This window comes from Orcinus orca, chromosome 17, assembly GCF_937001465.1.
Source record: "Orcinus orca chromosome 17, mOrcOrc1.1, whole genome shotgun sequence".
Classification (NCBI taxonomy): Eukaryota; Metazoa; Chordata; class Mammalia; order Artiodactyla; family Delphinidae; genus Orcinus; species Orcinus orca.
The window spans coordinates 44,711,478-44,731,560 of NC_064575.1; the positions used below are offsets into that span (position 1 = coordinate 44,711,478).

General features: G+C 34.2%; 1 protein-coding gene across 3 annotated transcripts in view; it reads right to left on the reverse strand.

The window, feature by feature from the left end:
• TRIQK (triple QxxK/R motif containing) overlaps positions 1 to 20,083 on the reverse strand; it is a 98,280-nt gene that overhangs the window by 38,010 nt on the left and 40,187 nt on the right. For 2 of the 3 annotated variants that reach the window (XM_004283218.4, XM_033411701.2), the window contains one exon: positions 7,203 to 7,284. In XM_004283218.4, coding sequence (XP_004283266.1) covers positions 7,203 to 7,263 — 61 coding nt within the window. In that variant the 5' untranslated portion in view covers positions 7,264 to 7,284. The remainder of the gene's footprint in view (positions 1 to 7,202; positions 7,285 to 20,083) is intronic. The other variant, XM_033411703.2, reaches the window with a different exon arrangement.

A 20,083-nucleotide genomic window follows, 5' to 3' on the forward strand; every position in this document is an offset into this window, starting at 1 on the left:
AGAAAGGTCATTACCAACATTAATTTAAGACAAAAAAAGATTTTCTGAAGAAAAATAATAGCACTTTATAAAGGCCAGGATTTAATAGAAAAGGGGGAATAATTATCAGAAATATATACCAATTTAGAAATGCTATGCAACAAAAACATAACCTCAAAATATACACAGTAAAAAATGACAGAATTACAAAAATTGACAGCTTCATGGAATTAGTGAGAATATTTCAATTATTCTTTCTCACAGAATGACAGCACATACATTCATATTAAGTACAAAATAGATTTGAACACCACAGTTAATATAAGCAGTACTGCATCCCAATATTAGAGGATACCTATCCCTTGTAAGCACAGAGAGAATGTTAACAAAATTGACCATATATATAGTAAGCAATAGAGAAGAGCTTAATATCAAAAAGTAACATTATTCTAAAAACATTTTCTGAACAGAAAACAATAGGTTAAAAATCAATTTGAAATATATATATATGTGTATATATATATATATACACATAGTTGACCCTTGAACAACATGGGTTTGAACCATGCAGGTCCACTTTTAGAAAGATTTTTTTTTCCCGTAAATACAGACAGTACCACACAATTCAAGGTTGGCTGAATCCACAGATGCAGAGCCATTAATACAAAGGTCAACTATGGGACTTGAACATCCATGGATTTTGGTACCTTCAGAGGGTCCTGGAACCAATCCCTGGCAGATACTGAGGGATAACTGTATATAACTCAAGAAAGCTCTAAAATAATATAATAGAGCCAATAATGTAGTGAAGAAAACTGATCCATTAAATGAATACATTAGTAAAAAAAAATGTTTGTAAAGCAAATAGCAAAGAATTCAACTCAAATAATTATAAAAGAAAGAGACAAGTTAAAGAATTACAATGAAGGAAATCAGAGACAACACTAGAATTATGGAAAAGGAAATAATAAAATCTAGTAACAAAAGCTAATTCTTTAAGATGTCTAAAAAATTTAAACAAATCTCGAGTGATGAAAAAAGAGATAGAGTAAAATTAAATAACATCAATTAAAAATAGAAATTACAGTTATAATTTTAAAATATTGAAAGAATTTTATGCATAACTGTTTATGAATATATTCTATATTTTCCATTCAACTTTATCACTGAATATGTTACCCAAATTGGCTGAAAATATAGATCTATTAACTGATGGAAAAAAAAGGTAGTTAAAAGTCTACTCACCTAAAAAGCTTCAGACAGGGGTTTTGCTAGGGAGTTTTATAAACATTCCAGAAAGTCATATTTCCAAATTTATATAACCTATCCTGGAGCATATAAAAAAGATATTTCTCCAATTCATTATAGAAATCTTATATGACTCTGAAACTAAAACTGAACAAAGGTGGTAAGAGAATGGAAAGTTGGTGCCAATTTCATGCATGAAGAAGGATGTTAAAAAAATCTTAAATTATTAGTAAACTAAATTCAGCTGTGTATTAAAAAATATCAAGACAAAGTAGGATATATATCAGTATATATCAGTAATGCAAGGATAGTTTAACATTTGAAAATCTATAAATACAATTTGCCAAAATAACAAAAATATCCTTCCAACAGATACAGAAAAACTTCAATAAAATTCAACATACTTTATTATTTTAAAAAAGAAAAACAAACTCTTAGCAAACTAAGAACAAAGGGGAATTTCCTTAGTCCAACATGTACCAAAATCCTAGAGCTGTATTATACATAATGGCAAAATGATTGAAGTGTTTTCTTAAAAGTCAGTAATTTATATCCAATACTTGAAAAACACAACATAACAAGATATGAAAGATAAAATAAAAAGGTTAAAAAAATTTAATTATGCCTATTAGAAAGTCAAGAGAAATTACAAATTATTATTACTCTAATAAAATGCAGTCAGGTTGCTTAGTACAAGATTAATAATTAAAATTCATTACCATGTTTATATAGCAGCAAGAACCAATTACAAAATATAATTCTATATTAGCAAAAAAATATGCAATAATAGCAAATAAATTATGTATCACTTCTGTTTAGCTCAAAAATACTCAATAACTTTATAAAGAAAATAATAAAAATTTATTGAATTTACCAGCCATATGATAATTTCAAAAGATAAAATTGATATGAATTTTCACATATAAAGACATAAATTCTCCATGAAGTAATCTACAAATCCCATGGAATTCAAATTTGACTACCAGTGGCCTTTTTCATGACTATTTAAAGTTAATTTTAAAATTCACATGAGCAGATAGAGGACCAAGAGTAGTTGAGACAAGTTTTAAAAACAACAAATAAGGGTGAGGATTTGTCCTACCATTTTAAAGACTATAAAAATAAAGTATAAAAGTATAAAAGCTATAGTAACTAAACAAGTAAGGTATTTCCAAAGCAAGAAGCAAATTGGATAATGGAATAAAGTAACAGAGAATTATTATCAGTATAAATAAAGAAATGAAACAATGCAATGAGAGAAAAACAACTCAGTAGATTTCATTCAGCTTCATCCCAGGATGTTAAACAAATTGGTTCAAGAAAATATAGATCTATTAACAGATGAAAAAAAAAAAAAGAATGAAAGAAAAGAATAGTAGTTTAGTCTACTCACACACAAAAAAAGAAAAAGAAAAATGGCAGCAATAGAATTGTCAAAGAGAGAAATCAAAAGATCAACAAATATATTAGATGATTAATCTTAGTAAGTAATAAAATGAAAACTAAAATAAGAATGAATACAATTTCATGTGTATGAGATTGGCAAAAATTTTAAGTCTAAGAAGTAACAAAGAATATGCAGAAATTGACATTTTACATCATTTCTCTGACTGTAAAATAGTGAGTGCATCCACTTTAGACAGTAATTTACCAGCATTTAGTAAAGCTGAAAATGCACCTTTCTATTGTACAGCAATAGAATATCTGGTATTTGCCAGAAATGAGAGAAAAAGAATGAAACTGGGGTAATATTTTCAGGAAACAATGGATAAGAATTTTCAAGAACATATTTTAAAAAATGAATCTACAACAACAGGAAGCCCAGTAAACCCCAAATAGGATAAATGAAGTCAAACCTATACTTAGACTTATCTTAGTGAAACTGCAGAAATCCAAAGACACATAAAATCTTAAAAGGAGGTTAAAAAAAAAAGATTGATTATTTTTAAAGAAGTAACATTTAGATTGAGTTCCTAGGAGTAAAAATAATAGACAAAATGCAAAGGAGTGATATTTTCATATATTGAAAGAACACACAATGAAATAAAAACAAAACCTTCCAAATTCAAATTCTACAGCCAGAGATAACATATTTCAGAAATAATGGTATATCAATATCACTTTTTAAAAAAAGAAACTGAGAAATTGCCACAAGCAGGCATATATTCTAGGAAATTCTAAAAAATGATGTCTACCAGGCACAAAAGAAAATGATTTTAGATAGAAGGTCTGGGACATAAAACAGAATTAGGAATAGAGGAAATAGTAAATACGTATACCATTATATACGAATTTTTAGTGAATAAACTACAGTAATAACATTAGGATTTTTAAAAATATAGAGAGAATTAAGAAATACCAGAATTTATTTTGGACATTGTATCTCTAAATTATGAGCAGAGTTTCCTCAGTCAGTCATAATAGCCATAGTGCTATTATACTGCCAATTCCATGAACTCAGATCTTATGACTTAATTATTTTTGCATCTGCCAGTACCTAATATTGTCTTTGGCCCCAGGGAAGCAGTATAGTGAAGGGATTCTGTGGTCGGTTTCTTGGAATGGAGTCCTGGCTCTACCTCTTACCAAATGTAGCACCTTGAGAAATTTCTTTAACCCATCTGTGCTGTATTTTCCTGATCTGTAAAAAATGAAGCTCCTATAGGACTACTATGAGGATGAAATAAGATGTGCGTGGCACAAGATGCCTATAATACCTCTGTTATATAAGAAAATAGGAATTTATAAGTAAATTAGTTATAATTTTTATATGATTTACCTAGCACATGTATTATTTGGCCTCATATATTTAATAATATCTATTTATAAAATATCAATTATGTTAGAAGTTTTAAAAATTCTATTCTTTTTCAATTTTGAAATAATTTATCTCTAGAATAATACATGTAATATTAGCCAGTCTCACACTATTTTTAAAACATTATTTCTGAAGAAATGTAAGGCCCAAACCAATTTATTTCCCTTTGCAGTCAGCAATATTTCAGAATATTCAGTTTTTCTTAGTATACTGCCTTAAAAGTGAGAAGGGTATTCCATCTCAGTTCTCTACACATTTCAAGATCATGATACAGTAATTAACGTAGTGTCCATTTAATGTGAAAATTCTCCATCTACGAGGCGTTTCCAGTCACAGTGTCAGCTCATTTGATTCTTACCTGAGCAAAGACTATTGTAAGAAAGGCTTTTTGTGAAAGCCATTAATCACTGTCATTTACTACATAATTTAAAAGGCAAAACTTTTAGTGGAAGACAAATATTAAACAATGATACTGAAATCATCATTCAAAAATGGCACTGGTTTTGCCATGTACAGTCACTGACTGACCATACAAAAATTACATAAATAAATGAGATTTAGTAACAAGTGAACACTGAACACATACAATGCCTCTATTCATTGTGAAACTTTATTAGCAATCTAAATTAGCTTACTAACAGCTTGAATACTAAAAGAAAAACACTGTGATACTCAGTTTATTTGCTATTTGTATTTTGTTTTTTACCATCAATACTGAAATAGCTTCTTAAAATAATTCTAGTTGCTTTATTCCCTCCTCACATTTTGGATCATATTTGGGAAAATGTCTACATAGAACTCCATGTAAGGAAGACAGTGTCGGTGATAGACCATCTATCATCATTAGTATGAGTTGAGGCTTCTGGTACTTTCTAACTCTGACGCATTAAGTGAGAAAAAAAAATCCTTGAGAAAATTCTCGCATTAGTTAATATCCTAATTAATTAACTAATTAATATATTTTCTATTTCGCTTTTTTCTCTGTCTTTACAAAATCTTACATATTATTATTATTACTTACATAATATTACTATATTATTCTATAGTATATACATGAAAATCTAAACACTGCAGTGCATTATCCTTAAAAAGAGTAAACAAAAGTATACCCTTGCTATTTTAATTTTAGTATATTTTGTTTGATCATGATTACTGTATTTGCAAAGTTTACCCAGGATAACTCATGTCCATGCAACACTCTACTTTATAAACTGCTCTAACACTTTTTATGGATCTCACAAGCATCCTGTGAGAAGGGTAGATCTTGTGCCTGCTTATATTTTCAAGAGGAAGTGAAACAGGAAAGAGAACTCTATACGGGAACATAATGCATAACACAGAATCCTCAGAACAATTTAGTATAAGAAGAGGGCTGAGACTTTACAATTATATTACTTTCTCTGTCTTATTCTTTCTGGGCTCTTACATATATGAATGGAACTAAATCAAAGGAAAGATATGCAATGTTTATAGAACAGAATACTTTAGATTTTTAGGGTGTCTATTCTCAAAAATTGATCATTAGATATAATTCAATTTCAATAAAAATCTTAGCTGATGCTTTATTTTATTTTTCTGTCATCAGTGATGATAGAAATCAGAACAGTGGTTGCATATGGGGGGTGTGGGTAAGGACTGACTAGAACTATCTGAGAAGATGGAAATGTTCTATATTTTGATTGGCATATGTGGTTACATGGATATATACACTTGTCAAAATTCTAAGAATTGTTTATTTAAGAGTTGGATGTGGATTGATCCCCAATATGGTTATTCTTTATTTATGTGGTTTAGCACATCCCATCTGATCAAACTTCAATCTGGTAAGTCAGTCCTTCTGTTTAAACACATAAGTAATATAACAACCCACACTATTTACTCATGCTGCATCCTATAAGTGAAGGAAGATATATACAAAAGAAATCAAATATAATAAACCTTCTCCTAAGAAATAATATAGTCAGAAATACTGTTTTTTAATTTGCATTATCCATCAGTTAGGTGAGTTAAATCTTTCATAAGATTCTTTTGATTGCATTTTTTGTTGTAATAGTTGTTTGGTTTTGTTTGTGTATTTTGATTTCCTCTTTTATGAATTGCCTGCTCATATTTTTTGCCCATTTTACTATTGGATTTCCAGATTATTTTATTTATAGTAGGGCTTTATTTTTCTACATGTAAATTTTTAATTGGTTACATATTTTAAATATTTTTCACTTTGCTTTCATCTCCTTTGTTTTGCAGAAACATCTTTTCCCTTATGGAGTGTACCTTATGTATCATATTTATAAAACAGGTATATACTCTATTATTATCAATTACTTCTACTTATTTTCTGACTTGTATTGTAACTTCTTTGTTTATCTGTCAGTTATTTAGAAGAGGTTTTATTATTATTATTATTATTTTAATTTCCAAAAGAATGGGAACAGGTGGCAAAAGGAAGGAACATGTAAGAAGAGAGGGTAGCAGGTGGGGAAGGGGAAGTTAACTTTTTGGCTTCCAATTGATTTCTAATTTACTACACTTTGTTCAAAGTTGTGGTTGCAGGATATTGATTCTTTAAAATTGAGGGGACTTGGTTTGTGACGTAATATGGAGGTAATTTTTTGTAAATACTCCATGCATCCTTGAAAAGATTGGGTAGGAAATCCTGTACCTAGAGCATAGTCTAAAACAGGGAAGCTTCCTGTTATCTTCCTTTGCTGTTGACTGGACTTTCCTCTAGTTCACCATTTTACTAAGTTAAAATTTTAATAGAGAATTTTGAGGTTATCACATTATTGCCACTAAGAGTCAAAAGAATTGAAAGGTTTTATAAGGATAAAAATAAATAATTAAACAGATGTTAATATTAAAAATACTGATTATACACAAGCACCTTGCCTTAAGAATAACAATAAAAGTATTTTTGCTTTACCAAATTAATAAAATCTAAAAGAGCTTTGAAAAATCATAAGTACAAAAAAGGTATTTCTTCAGAGGTAAACAGGGCTGCACTGATTTTTCTTCCTTAAAAATTCTGTGCAGTCCTTTGTTATTCATATTCTGTGCATCATATGTATTAGGGAAAAGTTATTTTCTTAATATCACACATAATTGCTTTTTTTCTTCATCTGAATTCACAAGAATGTATCAAAGGGAATTCATTGCTTACCAATTTGCTTTCTGTACTGATCAACAGGAAGTTTTATAGTGGAGGCATCTTTTCTTCCCATCTTTGATCTCCAAAGTGCCTGCTGCAAAGAAAGAAAATAATTATGATGAAGTCCTAAAAAATCAAAAGAACTATCTACAAACTTCAGAAATAATTTATTTCACAAAATCCATTTTTAAAGCAACAGGTAAAAATGCATTTGACTTATTCCCATTAGATATTGGTAAAGAATATAAAATTCGAGAGATCTTCAAGATGGCAGAGGAGTAAGACGTGGAGATCACCTTCCTCCCGACAAATACATCAGAAATACATCTACATGTGGAACAACTCCTACAGGACACCTACTGAATGCCGGCAGAAGACCTCAGACTTCCCAAAAGGCAAGAAACTCCCCACGTACCTAGATAAGGCAAAAGAAAAAAGTAAAAACAGAGACAAAAGGATAGGGATGGGACCTGCACCAGTGGGAGGGAGCTGTGAAGGAGGAAAGGTTTCCACACACTAGGAAGCCCCTTTGCGGGTGGAGACTGCAGGTGGCAGAGGGGGGAAGCTTCAGAGCCATGGAGGACAGCACAGCAACATGGGTGCAGAGGACAAAGCAGAGAGATTACCACACAGAGGATCATTGCCGATCAGCACTCACCAGCCCCAGAGACTTGTCTGCTCACCCACAGGGGCAGGTGGAGGCTGGGAGCTGACGCTTGGGCTTCAGAGGTCAGATCCCAGGGAGAGGACTGGGGTTGGCTGCATGAATACAGCCTGAAAGGGGCTAATGCACCACAGCTAGCCAGGAGGGAGTCCAGGAAAAAGTCTGGAACTGCCTAAGAGGCAAGAGACCAATGTTTTGGCGTGAGCAAGGAGAGGGGAATCAGAGCACAGCCTAAATGAGATCCAGAGATGGGCACAAGCCGTGGCTATCAGCACAGTCACCAGAGTCGGGCATGAGATGCTAAGGCTGCTGCTACAGCCACCAAGAAGTCTGTGTGCAAGCAGAGGTCACTATCCACCCCTCCTCTTCTGGTAGCCTGTGCAGCCCACCACTGCCAGGGTCCCATGATCCAGGGACAACTTCCCTGGGAGAACACACAGTGAACCTCAGGCTATTGCAATGTCACATTGGCCTCTGCCCCACATTACATACCCCTCCCTCTCCCTGGCCTGAATGAGCTAGAGCCCCCAAATAAGCTGCTACTTTAACCCCGTCCTGTCTAAGGGAACAACAGATGCCCTCAAGCGACCTACACAGAGAGGCAGGGCCAAATCCAAAGCTGAAGCCAGGAGCTGTGTGAACAAAGAAGAGAAAGGGAAATTTCTCCCAGCAGCCTCAGGAGCAGCTGATTAAAACTCCACAATCAACTTGATGTACCCTGCATCTCTGGAATACCTGAATAGAGAACGAATCATCCCAAAATTGAGGTGGTAAACTTCGGGAGCAACTGTAGACTTGGGATTTGATTTCTGCATCTAATTTGTTTCTGATTTTATGTTTATCTTAGTTTAGCATTTTATGTTTATCTTAGTTTAGTATTTAGAGTTTATTGTCATTGGTAGATTTGTTTATTGATTTGGTTGCTCGCTTCCTATTTCTTTATATATATATATATTTTTTTCCCCTTTTTCTCTTTTTGTCAGTGTGTATGTGTATGCTTCTTTGTGTGATTTTGTCTGTATAGCTTGGCTTTTAACATTATCCTAGGGTTCTGCCTGTCTGGATCTTTTTGATTGTTTTCTTTGGTTTTTGTATAATGTTTAGTGCTTATTATCGTTGGTGGATTTGTTTTTGGGTTTGGTTGCTCTCTTCTTTCTTTCTTTCTTTTTATTACTTTTAATTTTTATTTTACTTTTAATAATTTTTAAAATTTATTTTATTTTATTCAGTTTTCTTTCTTTTTTACTCCCTTTTCTTCAGAGCTCTGTGGCTGACAAGGTCTTGGTGCTCCGGCTGGGTGTCAGGCCTGTGTCTCTGAGGTGGGAGTGCTGAGATCAGGACATTGGTCCACCAGAGACCTCCCAGTTCCACATAAAATCAAATGGCAAAAGCTCTCCCCGAGATCTCCGTCTCAATGCTAAGACCCAGCTCCACTCAACAAACAGCAAGCTGGACATGCTATGCCAAACAATCAGCAAGACAGGAACAAAATCATACCCATTAGCAGAGAGGTTTAGTAAAATCATAATAAGGTCAAAGTCACCTCTTAACACACCACTGGACATGGTACTGCCCACCAGAAAGACAAGATCCAGCCTCAACCACCAAACATAGGCACCAGTCCCCTCCACCAGGAAGCCTACACAACCCACTGAACCAACCTTAGCCACTGCAGGCAGACACTAAAAACAATGGAAACAACGAATGTGCACCTGCGAAAAGGAGACCCCAAACACAGTAAGTGAAGCAAAATGAGAAGACAGAGAAACACACAACAGATGAAGGAGCAAGTTAAAAACCAACCAGAGCAAACAAATGAAGAGGAAACAGGCAGTCTACCTGAAAAAGAATTCAGAGTAATGATAGTAAAGAGGATCCAAAATTTTGGAAATAGAATGGAGAAAATACAAGAAACGTTTAACAAGTACCTAGAAGAACTAAAGAGCAAACAAATAATGATGAACTACACAATGAATGAAATTAAAAATTCTCTAGAAGGAATCAATAGTAGAATAACTGAGGCAGAAGAACGGATAAGTGACCTGAAAAATAAAATAGTGGAAATAACTACCGCAGAGCAGAATAAAGAAAAAAGAATGAAAAGAATTGAGGTCAATCTCAGAGACCTCTGGGACAACATTAAATGCACCAACATTTGAATTATAGAGATCTCAGAATAAGAAGAGAAAAAGAAAGGGACTGAGAAAATATTTGAAAAGATTATAGTTGAAAACTTTCCTAATATGGGAAAGGAAATAGTCAATAAGGTGCACTTCGCACAGAGAGTCCCATACAGGATAAATCAAAGGAGAAAAGGGCCAAGACAAATATTAATCAAACTATCAAAAATTAAATACAAAGAAAAAATATTAAAACCAGCAAGGAAAAACAACAAATAGCATACAAGGGAATCCACATAAGGTTAACAGCTGATATTTCAGCAGAAACTCTGCAAAGCAGAAGGGTGTGGCAGGACATATTTAAAGTGATGAGAGGGAAAAACCTACAACCAAGATTACTCTATCCAGCAAGGATCTCATTCAGATTTTAGGGGGAAATTAAAATATTTACAGAAAAGCAAAAACAAAGAGAATTCAGCATCACCAAACCAGGTTAACAACAAATGCTAAACGAGCTTCTCTAGGCAGGAAACATAAGAGAAGGAAAAGACCTATAATAACAAACCCAAAACAATTAAGAAAATGGTAATGGGAACATACATATCAATAATTACCTTAAAAGTAAATGGATTAAATGCTCCAAACAAAAGACATAGACTGGCTGAATGGATACAAAAAGAAATACGCATATATATGCTGTCTACAAGAGACCCACTTCACACCTAGGGACACACACAAACTGAAAGTGAGGGGATGGAAAAAGATATTCCATGCAAATGGAAATCAAAAGAATCTAGAGTAGCAATTCTCATATCAAACAAAATAGACTTTAAAATAAGGGCTATTACAAGATAAAAAGAAGGACACTACATAATGATCAAGGGATCAATCCAAGAAGATATAACAATTGTAAATATTTATGCACCCAACATAGGAGCACCTCAATACATAAGGCAAATGCTAACAGCCAAAAAAGGGGAAATCGACAGTAACACATTCACAGTAGGGGACTTTAACACCCCTCTTTCACCAATGGACAGATCATCCAAAATGAAAATAAATAAGGAAACACAAGCTTTAAATGATACATTAAACAAGATGGACTTAATTGATATTTATAGGACATTCCAGCCAAAAACAACAGAATACAATTTCTTCTCAAGTGCTCATGGAACATTCTCCAGGATAGGTCATATCTTCATTCACAAATCAAGCCTTCATTCACAAATCAAGAAAACTGAAATCATATCAAGTATCTTTTCTGACAACAACACTGTGAGACTAGATATCAATTACGGAAAAAAATCTGTAAAAAATACAAACACATGGAGGCTAAACAATACACCATTCAATAACGAAGAGATCACTGAAGAAAACAAACAGGAAATCAAAAAATACCTAGAAACAAATGACAATGAAAAAATGATGACCTAAATCCTATGGGATGCAGCAAAAGCAATTTTAAGAGGGAAGTTTATAGCAATATAATCTTACCTGAAGAAACAAGAAACATCTCAAATAAACAACCTAACCTTATACCTAAAGCAATTAGAGAAAGAAGAAAAAAATAACTCCAAAGTTAGCAGAAAGGAAGAAATAATAAAGATCATACCAGAAATAAAAGAAGAAGAAATGAAGGAAACCATAGCAAAGCTCAGTAAAACTAAAAGCTATTTTTTTGAGAAGATAAACAAAATTGATAAGCCATTAGCCAGACTAATCAAGAAAAAAAGGGAGAAGACTCAAATCAATAGAATTAGAAATGAAAAAGGAGAAGTAACAATTGACACTGCAGAAATAAAAAAGATCATGAGAGATTACTATAAGCAACTATATCACAATGAAATGGACAACCTGGAAGAAATGGAGAAATTCTTAGAAAAGTACAACATTCTGAGACTGTAGCAGGAAAAAAATAGAAAATATAAACAGACCAATCACAAGCAATGAAATTGAGACTGTGATTAAAAATCTTTCAGCAAACAAAAGCCCAGGATGAGATGGCTTCACAGGCGAATTCTACCTATCATTTAGAGAAGAGGTAACACCTATCCTTCTCAAAGTCTTCCAAAATATTGCAGAGGGAGGAACACTCCCAAACTCATTCTATGAGGCCACCATCACCCTGATACCAAAACCCGACAAAGCAGTCACAAAAAAAGAAATCTACAGGCCAATATCACTGATGAACATAGATGCAAAAATCCTCAACAAAATACTAGCAAACAGAATCCAACAGCACATTAAAAGGCTCATACACCATGATCAAGTGGGGTTTATCCCAGGAATGCAAGGATTATTCAATACACACAAATCAATGTGATAAACCATATTAACAAATTGAAGGAGAAAAACCATATGATCATTTCTATAGATGCAGAAAAAGCTTTCTACAAAATTCAACACCCATTTATGATAAAAACCCTCCAGAAAGTAAGCATAGAGGGAACCTACCTCAATATAATAAAGGCCACATATGACAAACCAACAGCCAACATCATTCTCAATGCTGAAAAACTGAAACCATTTCCTCTAAGATCTGGAACAAGACAAGGTTGTCCACTCTCACTACTATTATTCAACATAGTTTTGGAAGTTTTAGCCACAGCAATCAGAGAAGAAAAAGAAATAAAAGGAATCCAAATCAGAAAAGAAGAAGTAAAGCTGTCACTGTTTGCAGATGACATGATACTATGCATAGAGAATCCTAAAGACACTCTCAGAAAACTATTAGAGCTAATCAATGAATTTGGTAAAGTAGCAGGATACAAAATTAATGCACAAAAATCTCTTGCTTCCTATACACTAATGATGAAAAATCTGAATGAGAAATTAAAGAAACACTCCCATTTACCACTGCAACAAAGAGAATAAATTACCTAGGTGTAAACCCACCTGAGGAGACAAAAGACCTGTATGCAGAAATTATAAGAGACTGATGAAAGAAATTAAAGATGATAAAAACAGATGGAGAGATATACCATGTTTTTTTGATTGGAGGAATCAACATCGTGAAAATGACTATACTATCCAAAGCAATCTACAGATTCAATGCAATCCTTATCAAACTATCACTGGCATTTTTCACAGAACTAGAACAAAAAAATTCACAATTTGTATGGAAACACTGAAGACCCTGAAGAGCCAAAGCAACCCTGAGATAGAAATACAGAGCTGGAGGAATCAGGGTCCCTGACGTTAGACTATACTACAAAGCTACAGTAATCAAGACAGTATGGTACTGGCACAAAAACAGAAATATAGATCAATGGAACAGGATAGGAAGCCCAGAGATAAACCCACACACCGATGGTCAACTAATCTATGACAAAGGAGGCAAGGATATACTATGGAGAAAGGCAGCCTCTTCAGTAAGTGGTGCTGGGAAAACTGAACAGCTACATATAAAAGAATGAAATTAGAACATTCCCTAACACAAAAATAAACTCAAAATGGATTAAAGATCTAAATGTAAGGCCAGACACTATAAAACCCTTAGAGGAAAACATAGGCAGAACACTCTATGACATAAATCACAGCAAGATCCTTTTTGACCCACCTCCTAGAGAAATGGAAATAAAAACAAAAATAAACAAATGGGACCTACTGAAACTTAAAACATTTTGCATAGCAAAGAAAACCATAAACAAGATGAAAAGACAACACTCAGAATGGGAGAAAATTTTTGCAAATGAAGCAACTGACAAAGGATTAATCTTCAAAATTTACAAGCAGCTCATGCTGCTCAATACCAAATAAACAAACAACCCAATTCAAAAATGGGCAGAAGACCTAAACAGACAATTCTACAAAGAAGATATACAGATTGCCAACAAACACATGAAAGGATGCTCAACATCACTAATCATTGGAGAAATGCAAATCAAAACTACAATGAGGTATCACCTCACACCCGTCAGAATGGCCATCATCCAAAAATCGACCAACAATAAATGCTGGAGAGGGTGTGGAGAAAGGAGAACCCTCTTGCACTCTTGGTGGGAATGTAAATTGATAGATCCACTATGGAGAACAGTATGGAGGTTCCTTAAAAAACTAAAGATAGAGCTACCATATGACCCAGCAATCCCACTACTGGGCATATACCCTGAGAAAACCATAATTCTAAAAGAGTCATGTATTACAATGTTCACTGCAGCTCTATTTACAATAGCCAGGACATGGAAGCAACATAAGTGTCCATCAACAGATGAATGTATAAAGAAGATATGGCATATATATACATATATATATACACACACACACACACACACACACACACAATGGAATATTACTCAACCATAAAAAGAAATGAAATTGAGTTATTTGTAGTGAGGTGGATGGACCTAGCATCTGTCATACAGAATGAAGTAAGTCAGAAAGAGAAAAACAAATAACATATGCCAGCACTTATATATGGAATCAAAAAAAAAAAGAAGTTCTGAAGAACCTAAGCTTATGACAGGAATAAAGATGCAGACATAGATAATGGATATGAGGACAAGGAAAGGGGGTAGGGTAAGCTGGGACAAAGTGAGAGAGTGGCATGGACATATATACACTACCAAATGTAAAATAGCTAGTGGGAAGCTGCCACATAGCACAGGGAGATCAGCTCAGTGCTTTGTGACCACCTAGAGGGGTGGGATAGGGAGGGTGGGAGGCAGGGAGATGCAAGAGGGAAGAGATATGGGAACATATGTATATGTATAACTAATACACTTTGTTATAAAGCAGAAACTAACACAACATTGTAAAACAATTATACTCCAATAAAGATGTAAAGAAAAAGAAAATATAAAATTCTTTCAAATAAATTATCAAGGATACAATTGTTGGTGCAAATAAATACAATTAAATTTCCCAATTATTCATTCTTGGTAACATTCATTTTATCAAGTACTATTAATGCTCAATGAAACCACACTGTTACAGAGCTGGAGATCAGGGTATTTAAGGTGAGGGTTTCAGCCATTTTGATGAGTCACTCTGTTTTCCTGGGTCTCTCCCATGTATACATGTTATTAAAGTTCTGTTTGATTTTCTCCTGTTAATCTGTCTCACGTCAATTTAATTCTTAGACCAGCCAGAAGAACCTAGAAGTGTAGAAGAAAATTTCTTCCCCCCTGTACACTACATTATATGCACTGTTTGTTTTAATCCACAACATATCTTTCAAATCCTATTCTTTTTACTGAATTTAGATATTGTAGCAGAGACTGCAACCTACTAACCAAAATCCATATTGTCCTTTTCCTGGCACTATTTTTCCTAGCCTGAAATCAAACATTTAATTGAATTCTTATCAACAGAATATGAATTGAAGTCACGTGTGCCACTTCCAGACCTGAACACTAAAAATCTCCCGTGCTGAATCCTGTGTTCTTTTTCCCCTTCCAATTGGCTAGAATGGAAATAATCTCCAGAGAAACCATAAGGGTATCTTTGTAAGAACACAGAATCTTGATCTTCCTGGGATGGAGGAGGGTATTCTGTAACTCATTTACTATTGTCGACCGAAAAAACTGCACAACCTAGAAGTTGAGAGTTATGTTTTATTCAGTAAACATTCTTAGGACTTCAAGCCTGGGAGGAGGCATCTCAGATGACTCTGAGAAACTGCTCAAAGAGGCAAGGGGGGAAGTCAGGATATACAGGAGTTTCTGCAACAAAGACCAGGTAGTTGGAACATCAAAAGATTACTATTAATTAAAGAAAACCAGATAGCTCAGATTAAGGAATTTAGCTCTTTTCTATGTATGGGAAGATGCAAGAGTCTGGGCTCACTGAAATCATTCCTTTGATATGCCCTTCAGCTACCTGGGGCCAGTATCCTGTGTTTTCTCATCCTGAGTTTCCTCTGGTGTACTATCACAGGTGGCTACAGTGGCTGACTGCTAGATGAGCTTGGCAGTGGGCAGCCTGTTTGTCTCCACCCTGAGTTCCCTCAGGGCTCACCATCCAGTGGCTGTAATGTGATGGCTTGATGGCTGCCACATCCTTTGTTTCCTGACACGGCAGGCAATATTTTAGTTCAAACTATCATTGGACTCTACTGAAAAAGAAATGAAATTCTATTGTGATTGAATCATGTATGTTGGTGGGGACTATTACAGACTTAAGTGTTCCCCAGAGGGTGCCTGGAAGCATTCCTCAATGCTTCGAGGAAGGAGCTACAGGATAAAGATGAAGTCAGGCAAGAACTGGCCAGTTCACAAGCAAAACTATGAGGGAATAGAGAGCCCAGTAATTTGGGAACAAGATTGGAAATGCCAACTTCTAAACGCCAAAAAGCAGTAAATAAAAGTTAAAGAGAAGCATTAAATCTATAGATTGCTTTGGGTAGTATAGTCATTTTCACAATTTTGATTTTTCCAGTCCAAGAACATCTGTTTGTGTCGTCTTTGATCCATCTGTTTGTGTCGTCTTTGATTTCTTTCATCAGTATCTTATAGTTTTCTGCATACAGGTCTTTTGCCTCCTTAGGTAGGTTTATTCCTAGATATTTTATTATTTTTGTTGCAGTAGTGAATGGGATTGTTTCCTTAATTTCTCTTTCTGACCTTTCATTGTTAGTGTATGGGAATGCAAGAGATTTCTGTGTATTAATTTTGTATCCTGCAACTTTACTAAATTCATTGATTAGCTCTTGTAGTTTTCTGGTAGCATCTTTAGGATTTTCTACATATAGTATCATGTCATCTGCAAACAGTGACAATTTTACTCTTCTTTGACAATTTGGATTCCTTTTATTTCTTTTTCTTCTCTGATCACCATGGCTAGGACTTCCAAATCTTTCTTGAATAATAGTAGTGAGAGTGGGCACCCTTGCCTTGTTCCTGATTTTAGAGGAAATGCCTTCAGTTTTCCACCATTGAGAATAATGTTTGCTGTGGGTTTGTCATATATGGCCTTTTTTTATGTTGAGGTAGGTTCCCTCTATGCCCACTTTCAATAAAAAATATAATTTAAAAAAATGCAATGGGGTACCACCTCACACCAGTCAGAATGGCCATCATTAAAAAGTCTACAAATAACAGATGCTGGAGAAGATGTGGAGAAAAAGGAAACCTCCTATATGTTGGTGGGAGTGTAAGTTGGTACAGCCACTTTGCAAAACAGTGTGGAGCTTCCTCAGAAAACTAAAAACAGAATTACCATATGATCCAGCAATCCTACTCCTGGGCATATACCCAGACAAAACTATAATTCAAAAAGATACATGCACCCCTATGTTCATAGCAACACTATTCACAATAGTCAAGACATGTTAACAACCTAAATGTCCATTGATAGATGAACAGATAAAGAAGATGATGAGATATCTAACTATCTATCTATCTGTCTATCTATGTATCTATCTATACACACACACAAAGTGGAACATTACCCACCCATAAAAAAGAATGAAATAATACCATTTGCAGCAACATGGATGCAACTAGAGATAATCACATTAAGGGAAGTCAGAAAGAGAAAGACAAATACCATATGATATCACTTACATGTTGAATTTAGAATATGACACAAATGAACCTATCTACGAAACAGAAACAGACTCAGAGGGGGTTGGGGGAGGGATGGAGTGGGAGGCTGGGGTTAGCAGATGTAAACTATTATATATAGAATGGCTAAAACAACAAGGTCCTACTGTAGAGTACAGAGAACTATATTCAATATCCTATGATAAACCATAATGGAAAAAATATTTTAAAAAATGAATGTATATATATGTATAACAGAATCACTTTGCTGTACAGCAGAAATTAACACAGCATTGTAAATCAACTATACTTCAATAAAACTTTAAAAAAAATTTTGAAGACAGTTAAACAGATTTTGAAAAACAAATGCTCATTAAGACATCTCAGTTAAAAAAGAGAGAGAGAGGGGGCAAAGAGCAGATCAAGGGTGTTCCTTTCTCACCTGAACGTAATGTTCCAGATCACCTAGAGGCAGCCACTATAGAAAGAGACGCGTGGGAGATCTGATGTTTATAAAGAAAGCAGACTTGAGAACCATGTCTAAGAAAGAAATCGCAGTGTGATTACTGGCACATGGAACTAACTAGAAATGGTAAAAATGTTACTAAAATATGAGGGAACTATATTTACAGGGAAACCAGAAATTTTGTTTAAAAAATTCTGTGAATGAAAACCAATCCCTGGGCCTCTAAACTTAAACCAGCAGAGTGCTGCCCCCAAAGAAGGCAAACTTTGTGGATTTGTAACACTCACTGCATATGAGACAAGGAAGGAGAACCATCCAGAAGGTAGAGCCATGACAAGGGAATTTCTCTAAAAAAGACCATAACTAGGGTCTAAGCAAGAAACTTCTACTGTCAGTATAATGGGCCTTCTCAGCGGTATCCTGCACAGCATGGATCAATGATCCCTGTGTGTTTCCCATTCTTCCGTTTCTAAATGGGAGTGATTATTGGAGCTATGAAGCAGTTATCCTTTGCTTTGCTGTTATTTATTAGGGGCCTGGTGAGGCTGGGAAACAGTAGGTAAACTTCATAGTCTGTAAACCTCAAGTAACCAGACAGTGCATTGGCTTGAGATCCTTGACTTTGTGCGGGATTCAGTAAGTGGGGAACTTTAGGATCTCCCTACTGGGGAGGCAGGAAAAAGGATGTGCATGGCTATATCATGACCAGAAAGGTGGAATGTAGGAAAAGCTGCTTCCTAAATTACATGCTCTCTTTTTTTTTTTCCTGGTCACACTCAATTACATGTTCCAGCCTCCTTTGCTGTTAGTTGTGGGAATGTGACTGAGTTTCAATTAATGAAATATGAATAAATTAATGTCTGCTACTTCTATAACTAAACTATAAAAACTTTTCATATGTACTCATTCATCTGGCTGAAATGGAGATGACCTCCAGAATGACCCTGTTAATAATGTGATGAAGATGGCAGAGCCCATGACATCCTGGATCCTGAATGACTGCATGGAGAACAGCTAGCTATTCAACCAACTTATTTTCCCTTTCATACTGCTATGAGCACAAGAAATAAACTTGTAGCATTTGAGCCTCTATACATTTTGCATCTATTTGCCACAGTAGGTAGTATCACCCTAACTAAAACAAATAGATGTATAGATGTCTCCATATAAACTGATGCAATTATCTAACTGTAAATGAGCATTATTAACAATGCCAAATGCCAAACACATTTGAAATCTGTTCAGACCAAATTGTATTGTTTATTTATATTTATGGTCACACAGATAGAGCAATGAAAACAATGACCCCACTTTATACAGTAAAAGGCATTTCCAAAGTAATAATTTCTACTTATATATAGGAAAATTATAAATTCAGCTAAAAATTTATTTTTATATTCATAATAATCTTCAGATTTAATATTATGGTAATATCTAGGAATGTACAAAGCAAGACAAAAAGTCAAATAAATTGTCTTAATCTCTCATAAACCATGTAGTTATTACATCTAAGATAACACATGCTTAAAATTTCAGAATTGAAACCAAGACATCACCTAATCCTATATTCTCACTTGTTGTAATTCAGAATATCAAAAATAATTCTGATAAAGAAGTACCATAAATAATGTCAACAGATATATTATAATTTATTCATATAGCAATTCCATTTGCATACTGTTTTGCATTTGTTAATTGTAGAGAGGAGTCAAGTTATTTTAATCTTGATTGTGTGGGACTAGAGAAGATATCACTACATTTTAGGAGAGAAGTTAGTTTAAATGAATAAATACATAAGATATTATTCTCTCTTCAATTTAGTTTTGTTTTTTTGCCTTTATGGAATAGCTTAAATGTTTAAAAAGCAAGTTACTAAGGCAACCTACCAAAACAGTCACTAACTATGTTTCCCCCAATTCCTTCCTAGTCATTTAGACAAACATCCAAACAGAGATAACACTTTAGAGGCCAGTATTTTATTCATTCATTATCTGTAGTAAGTAAAAAAGTCAGGAACTCATAGAGAATCTTTTCACCAAAGTAAACTGGACTTTATTTACTTTAAAATGTACTTTAAATACACAAAATTATATCAAAAAAAAAAAAGCTAAAGAACCTAAAGGTTTATAAGGGCCTACACTCTATAAATGACACATTTT